Source organism: Octopus sinensis, linkage group LG24, assembly GCF_006345805.1.
Source record: "Octopus sinensis linkage group LG24, ASM634580v1, whole genome shotgun sequence".
NCBI lineage: Eukaryota > Metazoa > Mollusca > Cephalopoda > Octopoda > Octopodidae > Octopus > Octopus sinensis.
The window spans coordinates 16546008-16567759 of NC_043020.1; the positions used below are offsets into that span (position 1 = coordinate 16546008).

General features: G+C 36.6%; 1 protein-coding gene across 1 annotated transcript in view; it reads left to right on the top strand.

Annotated features, from left to right (window-relative positions):
* The window catches only part of LOC115224093 (syntaxin-binding protein 5), a 370435-nt gene that overhangs the window by 14167 nt on the left and 334516 nt on the right, over positions 1 to 21752 (top strand). Inside the window, exon 3 of the mRNA XM_036513088.1 lies at positions 14595 to 14695. Coding sequence (XP_036368981.1) covers positions 14595 to 14695 — 101 coding nt within the window. The remainder of the gene's footprint in view (positions 1 to 14594; positions 14696 to 21752) is intronic.

A 21752-nucleotide genomic window follows, 5' to 3' on the forward strand; every position in this document is an offset into this window, starting at 1 on the left:
CTGAGCAAACCAATAATTCTATAATTTAAGCAAAAATGAGCTAAGAAAAATAACTAAAAGTGGTATGTACTTACTTACTTGTACTTACAGCAGCATTCAGATGGGATGGGTTGAGATAGGGTTCACCACATCCATCATGAATCCTAATCATGTTTGACAGCCAGCCCTAATGTTTCAATTGCAGCGTGGATGGTGTTTATAAGCCATTTAAGAAACACACAAAACCGTTAGATTCACTTCAACATATAAATTTGATTTGTCAAAATATTTTCGTCACTTTCAGACCGCAACCTGTTCACTGACAAAGCTTTGTGCTGCAGTCTCAAAGCGAAGAAAATATTTTGACAAATTAAATTTATATGTTGAAGTGAATCTAATGGTTTTGTGTGTTTCTTAAATGGCTTATAAACACCTTCCACGCTGCAATTGTTTTCGTTCCAGCACACAATCTCAGATCAAGTCACTCGCTATGCAAGTACATCTCCATAAATCCTAATGTTTCAGTTAGCAAAGTAATGCTTCACTAGGAGAGCAAGTGCGTCACATAGTACAGACACCATAGCTGTAGTCATCATTTGGAGTTTCAGTAAGAATACACAAATTCGCATGTGGTCCCCTGTCACATACACACATAATTGTGGATGATTGGATCCATGGCAGCTCATCTTGCTATCAATTGTTGACCATTACAGAGGATTCGCTGACCAAGTTGCCAGCAATTATCGGAGCAGATATATCCTAGGTTTGGGACATATAGTATACATTCTATTTAACCCATAGCCAGGATCCTAACAGATGCTACCACTCCAGCTCAGAGATGACCTGGGAAATGTAGTAGCTAAGAGGTGGTTCCACACTCCTTAAAACTTTAGAGGTCCCACTACCAGATGCAGTTTAAAATCATACCCATGACAATGTATTTGAATAACATAGACAAATACCAGTATGTTAAATACCTCACAATGACAATTCTTGATTTATCAACACTATCTCCAACTCAAGAGGACATATAATTACTGAATGGCAGTTAAGGCCAGTTCCACTTTAGAAGGGGAGATATCCTCAAGAGTCAATAATTCTCTAAAACTGACATGCTATTAAGGACAGGGATAAGTTTATTGTCTGGAGTTAAGAGGAGAGCTGTGGACGTGTGTTTCTGGCTTAATAGCCTTCATCAGCTCAGCGATAGTCCAACCTTATCTTCAGTAGGCAAAAGACATAGACTTATACAAAACAGAGTAGATAACAGTTATGGCTAAGGTAATTGGCATAGTTTAGACAAAAATTACCTAAGAGAAATAATTCAAAGTGGCCAGCAGCATGTATTTGAATAATAGACAAATACTGGTATGTCATATAACATTCAACATGAATTTTTGATTTATCAAAATCATGTTTGCTTCTTGAGGGTGTATCATAATTACCAAATGTCAATTAAGACCAACTCCGTATAAGAAGGAGAAAAACTCAAAATATAGTCTTAGAAGAAAATATCTTTGGAAATTGTATCTTTTGTTATACACTTGTCATCTTCTTCTGTGTTGAGAGAATTTTTATTATTACACCAAGAAGTAAGGCAGCAAGTTGACAGAATTGTTAATGTGCTGGGCAAAATGCTTACATTCTGAGTTCAAATCCTGCTGCGGTTGGCTTTGCTTTCATCCTTTTGGGATTGATAAATTAAGTACTAGTGGAGTATTGGAGTTCATGTAATCAACTTAACCCCCTCCCCAAAATTTCAGGCCTTGTGTCTATGGTAGAAAGGATTATTACACCAAGTAGTGAATGTAATCAAGAAAGAGGTACTTGCACTTGTCCAGGAAAAAGAGTTACTCTTTTACTTGTTTCAGTCATTTGACTGCGGCCATGCTGGAGCACCACCTTTAGTCGAGCAAATCGACCCCGGGACTTATTCTTTGTAAGCCCAGTACTTATTCTATCGGTCTCTTTTGCCGAACCGCTAAGTGACGGGGACGTAAACACACCAGCATCGGTTGTCAAGCAATGCTAGGGGGACAAACACAGACACTCAAACATATACACACACATACATATATATATATATATACATATATACGACAGGCTTCTTCCAGTTTCCGTCTACCAAATTCACTCACAAGGCATTGGTCGGCCCGAGGCTATAGCAGAAGACACTTGCCCAAGATGCCACGCAGTGGGACTGAACCCGGAACTATGTGGTTGGTTAGCAAGCTACTTACCACACATCCACTCCTGTGCCTAGCAAATGATTTAAACAATTTGTGTATAGCAAATGATTTAGACAATCTTAAACATGGATAAGATCAATGAAATGATGATGATCATCATTATTTAAACCTTTAGTGTTCAGATTATTCTGTCAAATGTGATGTTTGTTTATTTATATTGTTTTGAATTAATCATGTAGTTTAGAGATTGCAGTGATGTTATTTTTTATTTTAGTTTTAGAATGACATGGTAGGGCTGAGGTGAAAGGTGAGATCTGGTCAGGGGCTAAGTTGATTACAATTGACCCCAATGATCAACTAGTACTTATTTCATCAACCCTGAAAAGATAGCAGAATTTGAACTCAGAACATAAAGATAGACAAAATACCACTAAGCTGGTGTACTAACAATTCTGCCTGCTCACCGCCTCAGTAGTAGTAGTAGTAGCAGTTGTAGTAGTAGTAGTAGTTCAGTTCTTCAAAAATAATAATAACCCTTTCTACTATACGCACAAGGCCTGAAATTGTGGGGAGGGGGCAAATCGATTACATCGACCCCAGTGCATAACTGGTAGTTAATTTATCGACCCCGAAAGGATAAAAGGCAAAGTTGACCCTGGCAGAATTTGAACTCAGAACGTCGCGACAGGTGAAATACCACTAAGTATTTCGTCCAGTGTGCCAATGATTCTGCCAGCTCACCACCTTAATAATAATAATGATAACGGTTTCAGATTTTGGGCACAAGGCCAGCAGATTTGCAGGGGAGAGAGTAAGTTGATTACATCAACCCCGATATTCAACTGGTACTTATTTTATAGACCCCCAAAAGGATGAAAGGCAAAGTCAATCTTGGCAGACTGGACAAAATGCCACTAATTCAACCAGGTTGTAGTAGTGGTGGTGGTGGTGGTGGTGCTAGTAGTGGTAGTAGTGGTAGTAGTAGTAGTGGTGGTAGTAGTAGTAGTAGTATGAACTGATGAAATAGTTTAATTCTCTAATCATCATTATAATAATAATAATAATAATAATAATAGTAATGATGATGATGATAATATTAAAGTGTTTTCAGAGAGTTAGACATTGCTGAATGAATTCTGATGCCAGGCCAGATAGATCAGCGAAAAACAATTTCTGTTAATTGAAGACAATCAGGTTCTTTGTCAATAGAATCTAAGTTTATGTGTTTGTTCTTTATATATATATATATATTATATATATATATATCTACTTGTTTGCAATGGTAGCAACAAAATCTCCAATATTTTATTACATATTTCAAGAAAATTACAGTAATCGTGGATGTTTATATCATCTCGTTGAAGTTCTTTGCAAAGCAGGAGCAAAATAGATTAATAACATTTGCAAATTGGATTCTTTATAAATTCTTTATAGCTTGGCTATTGATTAGTGTAAAATATGCAAAGGTAATAATCTTAATTCTTTCAGATTTTACTTTTATTTGTTTTATTTTATTTTTATTTACTGTTTAGATAAATTAGTTATTTTCAAGTTTTTTCGGATTTTTCTTTTATTTTTCACAATATATTTTTCTTGGTTTAAGGCATCAAATTCATTTTGCTATGAAACTGATGTTTTAGGACTGAGAAAAAAAAGCATATTTCTCTCTAATCTAAAAACGGTTGATTGGTTTATATTCCCTGGAGTAAAACGGATTATAAAGATTTATATTACTTTTGTTTGTTTTTATTCATTATTTATTTAGTTTTTGTTTCTGATGGTTATTTATAAGGAATTGCTAAAATGTTATACAAATGACTTCATTATTTTTAACTCTTGTCTTAAAATACTGTTCTTGCTCTGCTGCACCTAATTTTAGAGGTTAATGGTTTGAAGGTCATAAGAAGGTTAGTCTTTCCAGAAGGTTTTTTTTTTTTTCGTGATTTCACTTATTTATTTATTTTTTTTAATTTAGGAATGGTTAATTGAAATAAGTGACAAAATTTTTTTTATTTCATCTAATTTTCATTCTATCTTCTTTTTCTTTCTGTTATGTTTTTCTTTGCTCTTTCTGAAGAAATAGATTTATTTTCTAGAAGAAACAAATCATATTATACAATTTATGGAAGCCAGTGATAATTCTTCATGTGAATAAGATCTACGATATTTTTATCACTTCAAAGAACAAGCGTTGTTTTCCACATTTTAAAGTTTACACTGTTTATTGTATTTTTGATATATACTTTTATTTTTCCAAGACTTTTTGATAAGAACTAGAATAGAACACATCAAATTTAGAGATTACTAATGCACCTCCATAGTTTTATTTGTATCTGTTCCATTTCACCTGCATTGCCATTTCCCTTGGAGAATGCACAATCATTGATAATCCTATTTTGTAGCCACCCTGCATCTGCACTTTTAAATTTGGGGTTTTCAGTCTAGTCAAAATAAAATCAATACCTCGTGTAGTCCATCAGGCAGCGAGCTTGCAGAATCGCTAGCGTACCAAGCAAAAGGCTTAGAGGCATTCCATCTGTCTTTATGTTCTGAGTTCAATCTCTGCTGAAGTCAACTTTGCTTTCATTTTATCAGGCAACCACTCCTCTAAAATTGCTGGCTTTGTGCCAAAATTTGAAATCATCATTATTAATTATTTATTTATTAATTATTATTATTATTATTATTAAGGCAGCGAGCTGGCAGAATTGTTAGCTCACCAAGCAAAATGTTTAGTGGTATTTCATATACTACTACATAGGTATAGAAAGGCAGCGAGCTGGCAGAAACGTTAGCACGCTGGGTGAAATGCTCAGCAGTATTTCGTCTGTCACTACGTTCTGAGTTCAAATTCCGCCGAGGTCAACTTTGCCTTTCATCCTTTCGGGGTCAATTAAATAAGTACTAGTTACTCACTGGGGTTGATATAATCAACTTAATCCATTTGTATGTCCTTGTTTGTCCCTTCTGTGTTTAGCTCCTTGTGGGTAGTAAAGAAATAGGTATTTCTTATACCGCTACGTTCTGAGTTCAAATTCTCCCATGGTTGACTTTGCCTTTCATCCTTTCAGGGTTGATAAATTAAGTATCAGTGAAACACTGGGGTTGATGTAATCAACTTGTCCCATTCCCCCCAAATTTCAGGCCTTTTGCCTATAGTAGAAAGGATTATTATTATTATTGTTATTATTATTATTGTAAAGGCAGTGAACTGGCTGAGTCATTAGCATGCCAGGCAATATGCTTTGCGGAATTTTGTCCATATTTACATCCTGAGTTCAAATTTCACCAAGGTCAACTTCGCTTTTCATCCTTTCAGGGTTGATAAAATAAGTACCAGTTGAACACTGGGGTCAGTGTAATCAACTTATCCCCACTTCCTTTGAAATTGCTGGCATTGTGCCAAAATTTGAAACCAATGTCTTAAGTAGTCTTAAGTGGTTAAGAAGTTTGCTGTGTAACTATGGGCACAGGCATAGCTGTGTGGTAAGAAGTTTACTTCTCAGCCACAAGGTTATAAGTTCAATCCCACTGCATAGCTACTTGGGAAACTATCTTCTGCTATACCTAGACCAGCAGTTTTCAACCAGGGTTCCGCGGAACCTTAGGGTTCCGCCAGTACAGTCCAGGGGTTCCGCAAGAAGTTATAAAACTGCTAAAATCAGCAGTAATTCTTAATTCTCCAGTGCAGATATGTGTGCATAAGACTATTAAATTATTGCACAGGGGTTCCTTGAGCCAGTAGAATGTTTCCTTGGGGTTCCGCTTCAGCAAAAAGTTTGAAAAGCACTGCCCTAGACTAATCAAAGCTTTGTGAGTGGATTTGGTAAATGGAAACTGAAAGAAGCTTATGTGTGTGTGTGTGTGTTTGTTCCTCGCCACTGCCTGACAACCAGCATTGGTTTGTTTATTTCCCCAGTCTGGCAAAAAGAAAACTGATACAGTAAGTACTGGGCTTTAAAACAAAAAAGTACTAGGATTTGCCCTTCAAAGCATTGCCCCAGCATGACTGCAGTCCAAAGACCGAAATAAGTAAAAATATCAGTCCAGTGTCACTCTTGCTATGTGGTACTGTAGGCAAGAGCATTATTCTACAACAGTCACAGGTTAATTAATTACCTCGTGTGGAATTTTATAAGTGGAAACTGTGTGCAAGTCTGTGGTGTGTGTGTGTGCATTTACACTTAAAAAGCACCCATGCCAGTGTTGTGTAAATACACCTGCTCCAGTGGCACATATAAAGCATCCAGCACACTCTGTTGAGAGGTTGGTGTTAAGAAGGGTATCCAGCCATAGAAACCATGCCACTACAGACAGCTGGAGTTTGGACAACTCCCAGCTATCCAGCTCCATGTGAAACCATCCAACCCATGCCAGCATGGAAAGCAAACATTAAACAATGATGATGATATTAAAACTGGTGTATTTCTTGTGATCCTTCGTGTCTCATACCTTAACAGTTCTGGGAGATGGATGAAATAAGTACTAACTTTTTAGCATTGATAAAGCTGCTCGTTGGTCAAATGAGCTTCCCATGTAGCATTCAGAGCCATACTTACCATACTTCTGTAGCAGCTGTTTATTGCTTTTCAAGATTTTTGGTGAGGGTCCAAGTTTCAGTACCATATAACAAAATTGATTCTACTGTGGAGACAAACAACCTAATTATTCAGTTTACATGCAGCTTTATCAAGATCTACAGAAGGAAAGGGTGTTAGGTGAACATGCTCTGGGGAAGGGATTTAACAAGGACACATTGTGTGCAGATAGGTTCACAAGGGTGTGAAGGGAGGGTGTGAGATTGAAGGAAAGGGAATACGGTGAGTGGTGAGCTCAGGTTGGGAATTTGGGTCATGAGGGTAAGGTTTGTCAAAGACAGATTGTGTGCAGGGGCATGGACATAAATAATTTGTCTTTATAGCCTCAATTTTACTTAGCTTGATTAACTATACATGTGACGAGGCCAATCCCTCTCTGCTAGATATTTTAAGCTTCTCGGCAATAATTCCTGATGGGCCGGGGACTTACCCTGACTTCATTTCCTTAATTGACTTCTCAAGCACAGCAAGTCCTTTGTCATCTCCTCTGTGAGGCTCAACATGTCCACCACTTCCTCCCGTGTCTTCCTCTGTATTTAGAGACTGGTACTTGTTTATGCAGCTGCCTTCATCCATACACATCACATGACCATGCGTAATCTTCTCTCTTGCACACTATAACTGACACCTCTTATAACCAGTTTTACTCCCAAAACATTTACACTTTGTCATACATCCAGCAGAGCATGCTCTTACTCTTTTACTTGTTTCAGTCATTTGACTGTGGCCATGCTGGAGCACTGCCTTTAGTCGAGCAAATTGACCCCATTATTACTTATTCTTTGTAAGCCTAGTACTTGTTCTATCGGTCTCTTTTGCCAAACCGCTAAGTTGCAGGAACATAAACACACCAGCATCGGTTGTCAAGCGATGTTAGGGGGACAAACACGGACACACAAACATATACACATACATATATATATATACATATATATATACATATACATACATATATACGACGGGCTTCTTTCAGTTTCTGTCTACCAAATCCACTCACAAGGCTTTGGTCGGCCCGAGGCTATCGTAGAAGACACTTGCCCAAGGTGCCACGCTGTAGGACTGAACCCGGAACCACGTGGTTCGTAAGCAAGCTACTTACCACACAGCCACTCCTATGCCTGCTAACTTCATTTCTTTTAAACCTCCGCGTGTCCTTTGCCATCATGGCCCATATTTTGCTGCCATGCAACATAGCTGTCCATACACAGGCATCATTCAGTCTGCCTTTCAATCTGAGGGAGAAGCCCTTTGTTAGCAACAAAGGTAATGCCTTTCTGAACTTTACCCAACCGACTCTAATTCTAGCATATATGCTTTCAGACTGTCCCCCTCTACTGCTAATTTGGTCACCTAGGTAAGAGAAACTGTCTGTTACCTGCAAGGAGCCTCCTGGACAGTGGAGGAAATCCATTTCCTGTACATTCTTAGTTTTTGTTATTCCTACACACCTGCCACACACAAAGACTACTTTCTCTGTTTACCTTTCTGGTGATTCTGCTGCATTTCTTATATGTCCATAGCTTGCAATGCATACACCGTATGGAATTTCTACCTACTCTTTTTCTACATATCAAGCGGGTCTCTTTCTCTGAAGGGATTAGTAATTTGTCTGCTTTCCTTCTTACTCATATTTTGTTCTTTGTTGAATGAACCCTTAAGCCCCTTTGACTCCAGATCTCGCTTCTACACCTGATATTCCTTTTCTAATTCTATAATAGATTCAGCTATAAGAACAAGGTCATCAGCATAGAGAAGCTCCCGTGGGCAACCAGATTTAAATTCCTTTTTTATGTCCTAGAGGACTATGATAAACAAGAGGGGGGGGGGCCTTAGAACTGAGCCTTGGCGAATTCCTACATGCCCTCCAAATTTGTTACTACATTCATTACTGACTTTCACCTTACTGATAACTTTTTTCCCTGTTTCTGTTGTACCTGTATTTCAAAGGGCCGGCCTTGTCACTCTCTGTGTCATGCTGAATATCCCCGAGAACTACGTTAAGGGTACACGTGTCTGTGGAGTGCTCAGCCACTTACCCGTTAATTTCACGAGCAGGCTTTTCCGTTGATTGGATCAACCGGAACCCTCGTCGACGTAACCGACGGAGTGCTTCCCATACATGGCTTGGACAGCTCTCACTAGCCACACATCTACCCCTAGCTTATGCAACAAGCACCAGATGAGGGTGTGAGAGACGCTGCCTGAAGTTTTCTCCGTATCAACAGATGCTAAGTACAGCAGTTTATTTTTCACTAAACGCTTCTTCTGCAATTGCCTTACTAGGAAGATAACATCACTAGTGCTTTTCCTTGGCACAAAACCAAACTGCATCTCATCTTGGCTAACTCTCTTCCTAATTACTTGAGCTATGACCCTTTCTGGAACTTTCATGACTTGGTCCAGCAATTTGATATATCTGTAATTACTTCTTATAGCAATTGACTATGATACTGCTACACCAGTCATTAAGTATGACCCCTTCTTGGACAACTTGATTAACTATACATGTGACTAGGCCAATCCCTCTCTGCTAGATATTTTAAGCTTCTCGGCAATAATTCCTGATGGGCCGAGGACTTACCCTGACTTCATTTCCTTAATTGACTTATCTATCATGTAGCTACGCAAATCATCATTTATATATACACACACATAAACACATAGTCTGTAACGTTAATATTTCTAGTAATATACATTAAGTGACATTTGCTGAATTAATTTGACTTGATATTTCTTACTTATTTCTAATTAACACATGACCTATTCACATTTACATCTTGTAATTGTTTTACAATAATATTAACCTCTTGTCCACTGTACTGTCCACTCTGTTTCATCTGTCAGCTGAACAGCTTCTGTCTACCCTCATCCACTATAGTTTTGCTATTGTCCCTATATCAGAGGGACCCCCAACCATTTTTGCATTTATAGACTGGTTTCATGCAAAACAATTTTTCCACGGACCAGGGAATCAAACACATAACAAAACCCAGAAAGTACATTATATAAAGAAGCTTGCTTCCTAACCACATAGTTCTAAGTTCAGTCTCACTGCATGGTACCCATTTCTTTATTACCCACAAGGGGCTAAACACAGAGGGGACAAACGAGGACAGACAAACGGATTAAGTCGATTACATCGACTCCAGTGCGTAACTGGTACCTAATTTATTGACCCCGAAAGGATGAAAGGCAAAGTCGACCTCGGCGGAATTTGAACTCAGAACGTAGCGACAGACGAAGTACGGCTACGCATTTCGCCCGGCATGCTAACGTTTCTGCCAGGAAAAGTCAGTCTTAGCAGAACATAAAAGTGGACAAAATGATGTTAAGCATTTTCTCTAGTATGCTAATGATTCTGCCAGCTTGCCACCTTGATGATGGTGGTGGTGGTGGTGGTGGTGGTGGTGGTGACGACAGCAACTGCTGCGGTTGTTGTTGTTTCAAGTTCTGTCATCTATAGAAGTACTCTTCTTTGATATATTCAAGATTTATTCCATTCCTATCACCTAAGTATAAATGCCAGGGAGTTAAAGTATCATTTTCTTAAAGTTCCTTTTCATGGGTCATTTGCTGCGTTTGATAATCTAAATAAGCAGAAAAATGAAAAGGATGAAGAGTCAGAAAGAGGTATGAAGTTTATTAATTAATATTCCACTTGATGAATGACACTAATTCCTTTCAATAACCCCACTGCCACAACCCACTTGTTGATGCAATAATAAAGGGAGTGTCATTAGTGATTCAAGAATTAAATTAACGAAGATATCTTGGAGTAGAATAATGACAAAAGCAGGTGGGTAGAGAGAAAGTGAAGCCTGCTAATGGGTTAAGATTTGGTTTTTGTGGGGGTGGCTGTTGCTTTTGAAGCTGAGTAATGGTGGTGATCTAAATGAATTCAGTCAGGTATCAGGAACAGAACTTAATAAGGGGGCGGAAAAAAAAAACCAGGATGTATAGGGAGTTCAAATCTAAAGAAGGCTCATCATCATCATAGTAATAATAATAATAATCTTTTCTACTATAGGCACAAGGCCTAAAATTTGGGGGAGGGGTTCTAGTCAAGTACATCAACTGGAAACGAATGACACTGCTTGTTAGACAGTGATGGTCATTTATCATTATTAGATGACGCCAAGACATGGGGACACAGTGGCTGTGTGATAAGTAGCTTGCTAACCAACCACATGGTTCCAGGTTCAGTCCCACTGCATGGCACCCTGGGGAAGTGTCTTCTACTATAGCCTCGGGCCAAACAAAGCCTTGTGAGTAGATTTGGTAGACAGAAACTGAAAGAAGCTTGTCATATATATATATGTATGTATGTGTGTGTGTGTGTGTCTGTGTTTGTCCCCCCAACATTGCTGGTGCATTTACATGCCCGTTTTGGCAGTTAGCAGTTTTGGCAGAAGAGACTGATAGAATAAGTACTAGGCTTACAAAGAATGAATCTTGGGGTGCTCCAGAATGGCTGCAGTTAAATGACTGAAACAAGTATAATAATAAAAGAATATTCTCTCTCTCTCGCTCTCTCTCTCTCTCTCTCTTTGTATGTATGTATTTATATATATATATATAGAGAGATAACACCTTCTTTGAGTTTCTGTTTACTAAAACTCCTCTCACATGGCTTTGGTCAGCCAGGTACTATTGTGGGCATCACTTGCCCAAGTGCCATGCAGTGGGACTGAACCCAGAACCATGTGGTTTTGAAGCAAATTTCTTACCATATAGCCACGCCTATGGCTGTGGTCTTCCTAATTGCTGATTGTTTCTAAAGCACATTATCACACTTCCCTTACTGAAGCTTATTCAATCAAAACATCTCTTTAGTGACCAATCTCTGATCATTTGATCTTCAGGAAGTACAATAGTTGTGGTGGTTAAGTGCTGGACTTCTTGGTCACGCAACTCTGTTTGACTCAGTCTACCTGGCTAAATAGAAATGATTATCACTCTGATGATATGAGTGAGGCTGAGGACATGGTATAAGATACTTGCTCAAGGTACCCCACAGTGGGATCAAACACAGAATTACACACTTACAGGCTGAACCTCTTAACTGTTCATTGACCTGGAATAATTGGAAGTGCTTGTTGCTGATGTGGTGGGAATATTCACAAATTTTCTACAACAAAAAAAAAATGATAATCAGATGTTTCAGACATGACCATGCCATTTTCTAATAAGACATCATCTTTCTATCACAAGATTATCCAAAGTGTTCCCCTTTTAAGATAGTAGTCTATGATTTGAGAGAAATTTGGTTGCCATTTTTTGCAGAGTTGGTGACTACATAGATGTTCCATTGTTAAGCCAAATATATTCTTGGTTTATCTGTTATGTAAGGGAAATGAGTTGAGCTGGTGATTGTATAGATCAGTGGTTCCCAAAGTGGGCAGTACTGCCCTCCTGGGGGTGGTGAAATGATCCAGGGATCATAGAAGAAAAGTGGGGTGATAATGGGGTGGCTAAAAGAGGGTGATGAATGTAAAAACAACAAAATAATGAGTTAATTAGGTTAAGTTTTATTTGTGAAATACAGTTGTTTTGAATTTTCTGCAAAAAGTGGTTTCTGTCTGTGGTGGTGGGTAGGAAGTGTGTGCTAGGAATATGGCCCAGGTGCCAAGGGGTGACAGCCCGTAAAAGTTTGGGAACCGTTGATATAGATGTTCCATTGTTAAGTCAAAGACATTCTTGGTTTGCCTGTTTGTATGTGAAGTGACCTCGAATGACATTTGTAATCCACCAACAGCTTTGTTTTATCAAGACCTTACATCTCCTTCTGCAATATTCACACTTACATAAAATACTGACGTCATCAACTGAATTTAAACAAATCAGTTTATATCCACTTTAGCATTTTCTGGGGGATATTAAATAAAAGAAATGAATAAAAAAATTCTACAAACATATTGTCTGAAATTCTGAGTAAAATGGTTTTCCATATTCCAGAACTTCTCTTGTGTCTTGTTTTGTTCTCTTTTTCTGTTTCCATTTGCTTTTCCAAATATAAAGTGCATTAATATATATTTATTTACGAAGCCATTAACAGAATATCATCATTATACTATTTAATTCTTTGAAATAACTTTGTGTTTTCCATTAAAAATTTTTTGCTATTCAAGAGTTGTTTTACAATTGTTTTATTATCACAAATCCTCTTTCCTGGAAATTTAAATTCCTTGACAGATTCTTCAAATTATTAGATATCATTTATATAGGTGACTATGTAGCTTCCCAAGAATATGGTCTTCGGTTCAGCAAGTGTCTTCTACCATAGTTTCAGTCCAACCAAAGTCTTGTGAGAGGATTTGGTTGATGGAAACTGAAAGAAGCCTGTCATATATATATCTTTTACTTGTTTCAGTTATTAGGCTGTGGTCATGCTGGGGCTCAGCCTTGTTGAATTACCCCAGTACTTTTTTTAAAATCTAGTACTTATCCTATCAAACTCTATTGCCAAACAACTAAATTACGGGGGACATAAACACACCAACACTGGATGTGAAGCAGTGGTGGGGGAGAAGCACACACATGCAAACTCACACACACACACACACAATATATGTACAATGGGCTTATTTCAGTTTCAGTCTACCAAATCCACTCGCAAGGCTTTGGTCAGTGCAAGGTTAAAATTAATGACACTTGCCCAAGGTGACAAGCAGTGGGACTGAACCTGTAACCATGTGGTTACAAAGCAAGCTTCTTACCACACAGCCATGCCTGCTCCTATATGTGTGTGTGAGTATGTACATATATGTGTTGTAATATGCATGTATGTATATATTTTATCCCCTATTACTCTTTACTCTTTTACTTGTTTCAGTCATTTGACTGCGGCCATGCTAGAGCACCGCCTTTAATCGAGCAACTCGACCCTGGGGCTTATTCTTTGTAAGCCCAGTACTTATTCTGTCGGTCTCTTTTGCCAAACTGCTAAGTGACGGGGACATAAACACACCAGCATCGGTTGTCAAGCAATGCTAGGGGGACAAACACAAACATACACGCACACATATATATACATATATACGATGGGCTTCTTTCAGTTTCCATCTACCAAATCCACTCACAAGGCTTTGGTCGGCCCGAGGCTATAGTAGAAGACACTTACCCAAGGTGCCATGCAGTGGGACTGAACCCGGAACCATGTGGTTGGTAAACAAGCTACTTATTACACAGCCACTCCTGCGCTTATATATAGTTTGTCTGAATAAAAAGATGGCATAGTTTGGGTGCAACGTCTTTGATTATGGACTTACTCAATAAGACCTAGCCTTGGGCTAAACAATAGCAAAATATTTCTTTTTGCCAATGATTTCTATTCTTCAGGCCATGCTGAAGACTATGTCCTCTTTGACCATGTTTATTTACTCTATATCTCTTGATTTCATTCCGGTATTCATTTGGAACTGTTGTTTATACCATCTTACTACTCACTCTCTTTCTTTCTCCCCCACGCTCTCTCTCTCTCTCTCTCTCTCTCTCAATGATTACACACAACCTTTCCAGCCTCCTTTTTCAATTTACATCTCTCTGTTCCTGCTTTATTACATGTAATTAAACTTTTGGTCTTTCAAAAATACCAAAAACCAACCAACCACCCTCTTCTTCTTCTTCTGCTACATAGGAGCTCTAAGCACTCAACACCCGCTTCCTCCAAGATTCAACCATTCAACGGCAAAAAAAAAACACATTTAAAATAAGATCTATTCATAACACTTTTCTTCTACATTTATTAATTAATTTTATTTTACATTTGTTTTGCGTTTATTTCTAAATGATAATTATGATTCCCTTCAATTTCCATTTGAAATTTCAGGGTGCATTGGTAACAGTTTGTTCTGATGATACCTTACATCTATGGAATTACCGACAAAAAAGGCCAGATATTGTACACACCTTGAAATTTATGAAAGAACGGTGAGTGACTGATATATATTTACTTCTATATGCATATATACACATTTATATATATGGAGTACTTTAAATTACATTTATGTATATCATAGATCGACAGATACATTCATACATATATATATGTGTGTGTGTATGTATATTATATACATACATATAACTTATATACATTTACACATATATATTATATGCACATATATATAATATATATATATATACATTTACACATATGCATATATATATATATATATCTATATATATATATTATATACATTTACACATATATGCACATATATATACACATATATATATACATATATGCATATATATATATACACATATATATATATATATATATATATACTTATATATTATACACACACACATATATATATATATTATATACATTTACACATATATGCACATATATATACACATATATATACATATATATGCATATATATATATACACATATATATATATATATATATATATACTTATATATTATACACACACACATATATATATATATTATATACATTTACACATATATGCACATATATATACACATATATATATACATATATATGCATATATATATACATATATATATATATATATATACTTATATATTTATACACACACACACATATATATATATATATACATACATACATACATACATATATACACATACATACATACATATATATATATAATTTCTCCTACTCCACTAATAAAAGATTTTAAATAACACATTATGCTTCTGTTAACACTTATCACCTATTTTTTTTTTTTGTTAAGTTAATTTTTTTTAATGAATCTGTAAGAAGACATTACATTAATTTTTATTTATAGAGGACTGTCTTATTTTTCCCTCTTCTCTCATTTATTACATGTTAATTATGTAATTATGGCTCCTTCCTCTGATGTATGATGTCATTTTTAGAACATCACTTCTTGAAAATTATGCAAAATTGTATTTATTTATTCGCAGTTCTAAATAAATATGTTGTTCGGTTCTTTCTTAGCTGTTGTTGTATCATAGCTGGTGGCAGCAGTAGTCATGTTAACCAGGGTTTGTAATGAAGTCTCACGTTGAAATAGTAGCTAAATCTCCGTGTAAAAAGGAGGAAACTCTGCATAGTTTAGTCTTAGATACATTGAAATGAAATGACAAATAATCACAACTGAAATATTTTTGATGAAAAGTTTGCCAAATCAGGACTAACCTGGGGATAATTAACTATAGGTGCAGGAGTGGCTGTGTGGTAAGTAGCTTGCTTACCAACCACATGGTTCCGGGTTCAGTACAATTGCATGGCATCTCGGGCAAGTGTCTTCTACTATAGCTTCAGGCTGACCAAAGCTTTGTGAGTAGATCTGGTAGACAGAAACTGAAAGAAGCCCATCGTATATATGTGTATATATATATATATATGTGTGTGTGTGTATCTGTGTTTGTCCCCCCAACATCACTTGACAACTGATGCTGGTGTGTGTACATCACTGTAACTTAGCAGTTCAGCAAAAGAGAGTGATAGAATAAGTACTAGGCTTACAAAGAGTAAGTCCTGTGGTCCGTGTTTTCTTCCCAGGGAACTGTCAACTCTATCATCTTTACCACTTTCATATCTTTTGGACCTTGGGTGTGAAGTGAACTTCTGAACCATGTAGCCATGCCCACACATGCAAAGTGGGTATCTTTGTATGGGAGACAAATTCTTTCAGATAAATCTCTTAGATAAACCCCCTTCCGAACTAGAGCAGAATCTCCATTGTTGAACGTACCATATCTTCATAGATCAACAGTAACAGTTCATAACCGTCTTGATTGGTGGATGTTGTGTTGCAAAGTACTCCCCAAGAAAAGCTTGAACACCACAACTTCTGTATCCTCCAATAGCAATGACACACTAATGACTCGTTAAAACTCTGAGCAATTGATTTGATATGTCACACTTGATAAAAACTAATTAATATTTTTATACCTTTTGTTTTGTATTTGACATTGTCTAGAAACTTCTGGGGTTGGGAAAATTTCAAAGTGGGACAAATAACTTTGTCCAAAGTAATCAATAGTCTTTAATTTATTGTTTTATTAATTAAAGAAAGTATTATCTAAAAGATTTGCAGAATAGGCAGAGGTGTGGCTGAATATATGACTGTGTGGTAAGAAGTTTGCTTCCCAACCATGATTTTAGGTTGAGTCTCACTCTGTGGCACCTTGGGCAAGTGTCTTCTACTATAGCCCTGGGTCAACAAAGGCCTTGTGAGTGAATTTGGTAAACAGAAACTGAAAGTAGCTTGTCATGTGTTTGTTTCTGAATGTTTGTTCTCTTTGTCACCTATATTCTCTCACACTGTGCCTTGAGAGTATATACTGGCACACAGCCACCACATCTCTCTCTCTCTCTCTCTCTCTCTCTTTTTTCTCTAACCGGAGTATCCTTGTATCTCTTCTACAGCAAGACACCTGTATCTATTCCTCTACTGTTCTTTTAACCTCTTATCAACTGGCACAAAGCCGCCTCCCTCAATACTACTCTCCCCCTCCTTCCCCCCCGGTCGAGAGTCACTTTGTCTTTTCTTGCAAGTTACTTGGTGACGCCCCTGCTGATTGTGCCATGAAAAATGCAATCTGAATGCTCTGTAAAGTGGTCAATGTTAGGAAGGGGATCCAGCCATAGAAACCATGCCAAAACAAACAATAAAACTTGGTGGCATAGCCCTCTGTCTTGCCAACTCTTGTCAAACTGTGCGACTCATACCAGCATGGAGAACAGACATTAAATCAGAGGTCACCAAAATACAGACCACAGGCCAGATCTAGCCTGCCACCGCATTATACCGTTTATATAAGTACCTACAATGAGAGTTCATGTCCTTCTGATATGGCAGCAGTGTTTGGAACAACTTATGTCTGTGAGCAAACATTTTCAGAAGTGAAGAATGTGAAGTCAGCTCATCGAACGAGGTTGACTGATGAACATTTGAAAGCAATTCTCTTGGTTGGATGCAGCAATTCCAAAGCAAATATTGATGATATCTTAAAAGCTAAACACCAGTTTCACAAATCTCACTAACCTTTTTTGCTGCCTAGTTTGTGAGATTCAGATATGTGCACACTGGCTGTGATATAACTATCTTATTGCTAATGTCACCTTCTTTGATAACTCATTGGTAAATAAATATGTTGGTTGTCTTTATTTTGGGGGGGGTTCACTGTATTGTATTGAACAAAATGGTAATGCAGCCCATGCTCATCATTCTCTGGCCTGCCGCAGAAAAAGTTTGGTGACCCCTGCGTTAAATGATAATGATATCATATGGTTTAATCAATAATTTTTTTGTTACAGAATTTTAATTCTTTTTGTCTTTGGTCAGTAAGTGTTATTTCCTATTTGCTTCTATCTAGAAATCAAAGGAAATCACTACCATTCCCATCAAACTTTGCTTTTGTGACCTGAACGCCAATGTTTTGAAACTGACCTAATTTCCATTACACTTGAGACAAATTCAGCGCTAAGTTTCTGTAGCAAATATTCTGTTCAATACCACAGATTTGCTTGTCAATTGCTTGATTTTAACCACTTGAGTATATCCTTTAGTGGTTGACAATAAGTGCATCTCTGACCATGAGCAGGAGTAGTGGGGAAGCATAATAACCATGTTTTGAGAGGAACTCATTGAGGTTTTGAATAAATGTAGCAAAAGCCAAATTTGAAGGAAATAGTAGTCATTTTTCATACTTTCTAAGGGCGCAGGAGTGGTTGTGTGGTAAGTAGCTTGTTTACCAACCACATGGTCCCGGGTTCAGTCCCACTGCGTGGCACCTTGGGCAAGTGTCTTCTACTATAGCCTCAGGCTGACCAAAGCCTTGTGAGTGGATCTGGTAGACGGAAACTGAAAGAAGCCCGTCGTATATATGTATATATATGCTTGTGTGTGTTTGTCCCCCTAGCATTGCTTGACAACCGATGCTGGTGTGTTTATGTCCCCGTTACCTAGCAGTTCGGCAAAAGAGACCAATAGAATAAGTACTAGGCTTACAAAAGAATAAGTCCTGGGGTCGAGTTGCTCGATTAAAAGCGGTGCTCCAGCATGGCCACAGTCAAATGACTGAAACAAGTAAAAGAGTAAAGAGTACGTAAATAGGAAATAACAGTTGCTACCCTAGGACAAAAACCATATTATACAGTTTAATATAATCCCTCCAATCCTACTTGTGTTTTTTCTCACCTAACAGGATTTCCTTATTTCAAACAGATTTCAGGATTTTTGTAAAATCTAGATCTAGGCCTTTCTCACATTGATAGCAAAGCTTTATACTCTTACCATACTTGTTATTCACCACACATTTTAAATGAGTGAAAAAAATTTGTCTCCTAAACACAATGACATGAGTTCTTAATCGATTTGATTGAAATTCGTTATTAAATCACATTTAATTATAAAATTTGCAAATATAAACTGACGATGGGAAGTTTTTTTTTGCTTGTTTGTTTGTTTTGTTTTACATTTTTGTTATCGAATGAGTGTACTCGAGATAAGTGTTATCCCATACTAATTAATCTATAAAAATAAAATAATTATTTGCTTCGTGTAATTATTTTGAAATGTTAATAAGAACCAAAGATGCAAATAAGAATACCTCTAAAAGTTTATTTTCATGACAAATTATAAATTTGTTCCTTGTAAGTGAATAGCTTTCATACTAGAGAATAAATGTATCTTGAAATAGTAAAATTGGAAAAAAATGCAGTAAATAGAAAAAAAATCTCTCTTTGATGTTCTTGTTAAAGCATTAAGCACTAGTTAGTGGCCAGGAAAACTAACAGCAGTAGATTATTCTCCATAAAATTGTAGCTGAGTTTTTTAAAAATTTTTTTCTCTTATATATTGGTAATTTTGTTTTAAGAATCTAACATTTATTAAAATAGATCTTTATCTAGAAAAATAGACTTAATTGATTGTGAAGCCAACTCTGAGATATAAAAAAAAAATATCTCAAAATAAATATGGTAAATGAATTTGTCCCTTTTATTTTTTATATACATTTTTTTTTTTTTTTGTAATGTAAAAATTGTAAGGAAAATTCATTGTCAACTCTTATTGATCTTCAGCTTTTTAAGAATTTTCTGAAAAACGTTATTTCCACTGTGTGATGAAGTCTTAAGAGTTGTTTCTTTACCTACTACTTTATGTATGCGCACGTATGTATGTATGTATGAATAAGTGTGTGTGTATGTATACATATATATATATATATATATGTATATATATATATATATGTATGTGTGTATGTATGTATGTATGTATATATATATATATATATGTATATATATATAATATATATATATATATATGTAGATGTGTCTATCTGTGTGTGTGTGTGTGTGTGTGTGTATATATATATATATATATATATAATATATATATATGTAGATGTGTCTATCTGTGTGTGTGTGTGTGTGTGTGTATATATATATATATATATATATATATATATCTTATTTTAATTAACTTCTACAAGTAAGTCATCATAGAAAGAACAGGTTTTGACTTTATATTGATTTTCCTCATGCAAGAGTTTTATATATTTAATATAATTCAATAACCCCACCACCGCACACATGCACACATACACACCAACACTACCACCACTACCACTGCAACCATCTCGTTAAAGAAAGGTCCCATAAAAATACATTATATCGAGCTGTTGCCGTCCATATCGGCTGAAGACTTTAAATCTTTGAAGTAATGATGTATGAACTCCCACTCTATCCCTCTCTCTCTCTCACACACACACATACACAAACACCTACTTTAACAAAAAACAACATACTGTACATATCTTTATGTAGATAGCATTGATCTGTAATAGTCTTATTGTCAGTTCTTTGACTGTGGCCATGCTGGGGCATCACTTTGAGAGATTTAATCGAATAAATTAGTTTATGTCTACTAAATCCACTCACAAGGCTCTGATCATCCTGGGACAATAGTAGACAACACTTTGGCCAAGGCGCCACGGAGTGAGACTGAACCTGGAACCATGTGATCGGGAAGCAAACTTCTTACCACACAGCCACACCTGCCCCCATATTACATTTTTATATATAAATATACAGTTTGTAATACAAATATAATAGAGACATATTAATATATACTTTACATATTTAAATCTTTGAAGGCGCAGGAGTGGCTGTGTGGTAAGTAGCTTGCTAACCAACCACATGGTTCCGGGTTCAGTCCCACTGCATGGCATCTTGGGCATCTTCTGCTATAGCCTCGGGCCGACCAAAGCCTAGTGAGTGGATTTGGTAGACGGAAACTGAAAGAAGCCTGTCGTATATATGTATATATATATATGTGTATGTGTGTGTATATGTTTGTCTGTGTTTGTCCCTCTAGCATTGCTTGACAACCGATGCTGGTGTGTTTACGTCCCCGTCACTTAGCGGTTCAGCAAAAGAGACCGATAGAATAAGTACTGGGCTTACAAAGAATAAGTCCTGGGATCGATTTGCTCGACTAAAGGCGGTGCTCCAACATGGCCGCAGTCAAATGACTGAAACAAGTAAAAGAGTATATTTCTGTATTTGAATAACGACTTAAATATGTTTACATGAATAAAATTTTCATATCCTATAATGTTCTAGTTCTTTCATCCCTGTGGAAAATAAATGATTATCGTTTAGAATTTTAATTATCATAACTTAGTTTGCCTTTCAATGAAGTGTGAATGTGCACATTGTCACACATAGAACATGCATACACATTGTCAGTCGAATGTTGACAAGTGTGAGTAAAAACAAAGATTGGACTGGCTGTCAACTAAAAGTACTTAAAGCCCAATTAACTTGTTTCATCTCTGGCTGCTTTTTTTTTTTGTTTTTTTTTTTTTTTTTTTACTAAGTTCACTACTACTTAACTAACTAATACTATCTCGCTCGAAGATAGTATATAATTATTTATTTAAACTGGTTTACTGTCGTATAATAAGAATAAATAAAACATCTTTAGATATTAAATGTTGCTGGTTAGATGTAACAT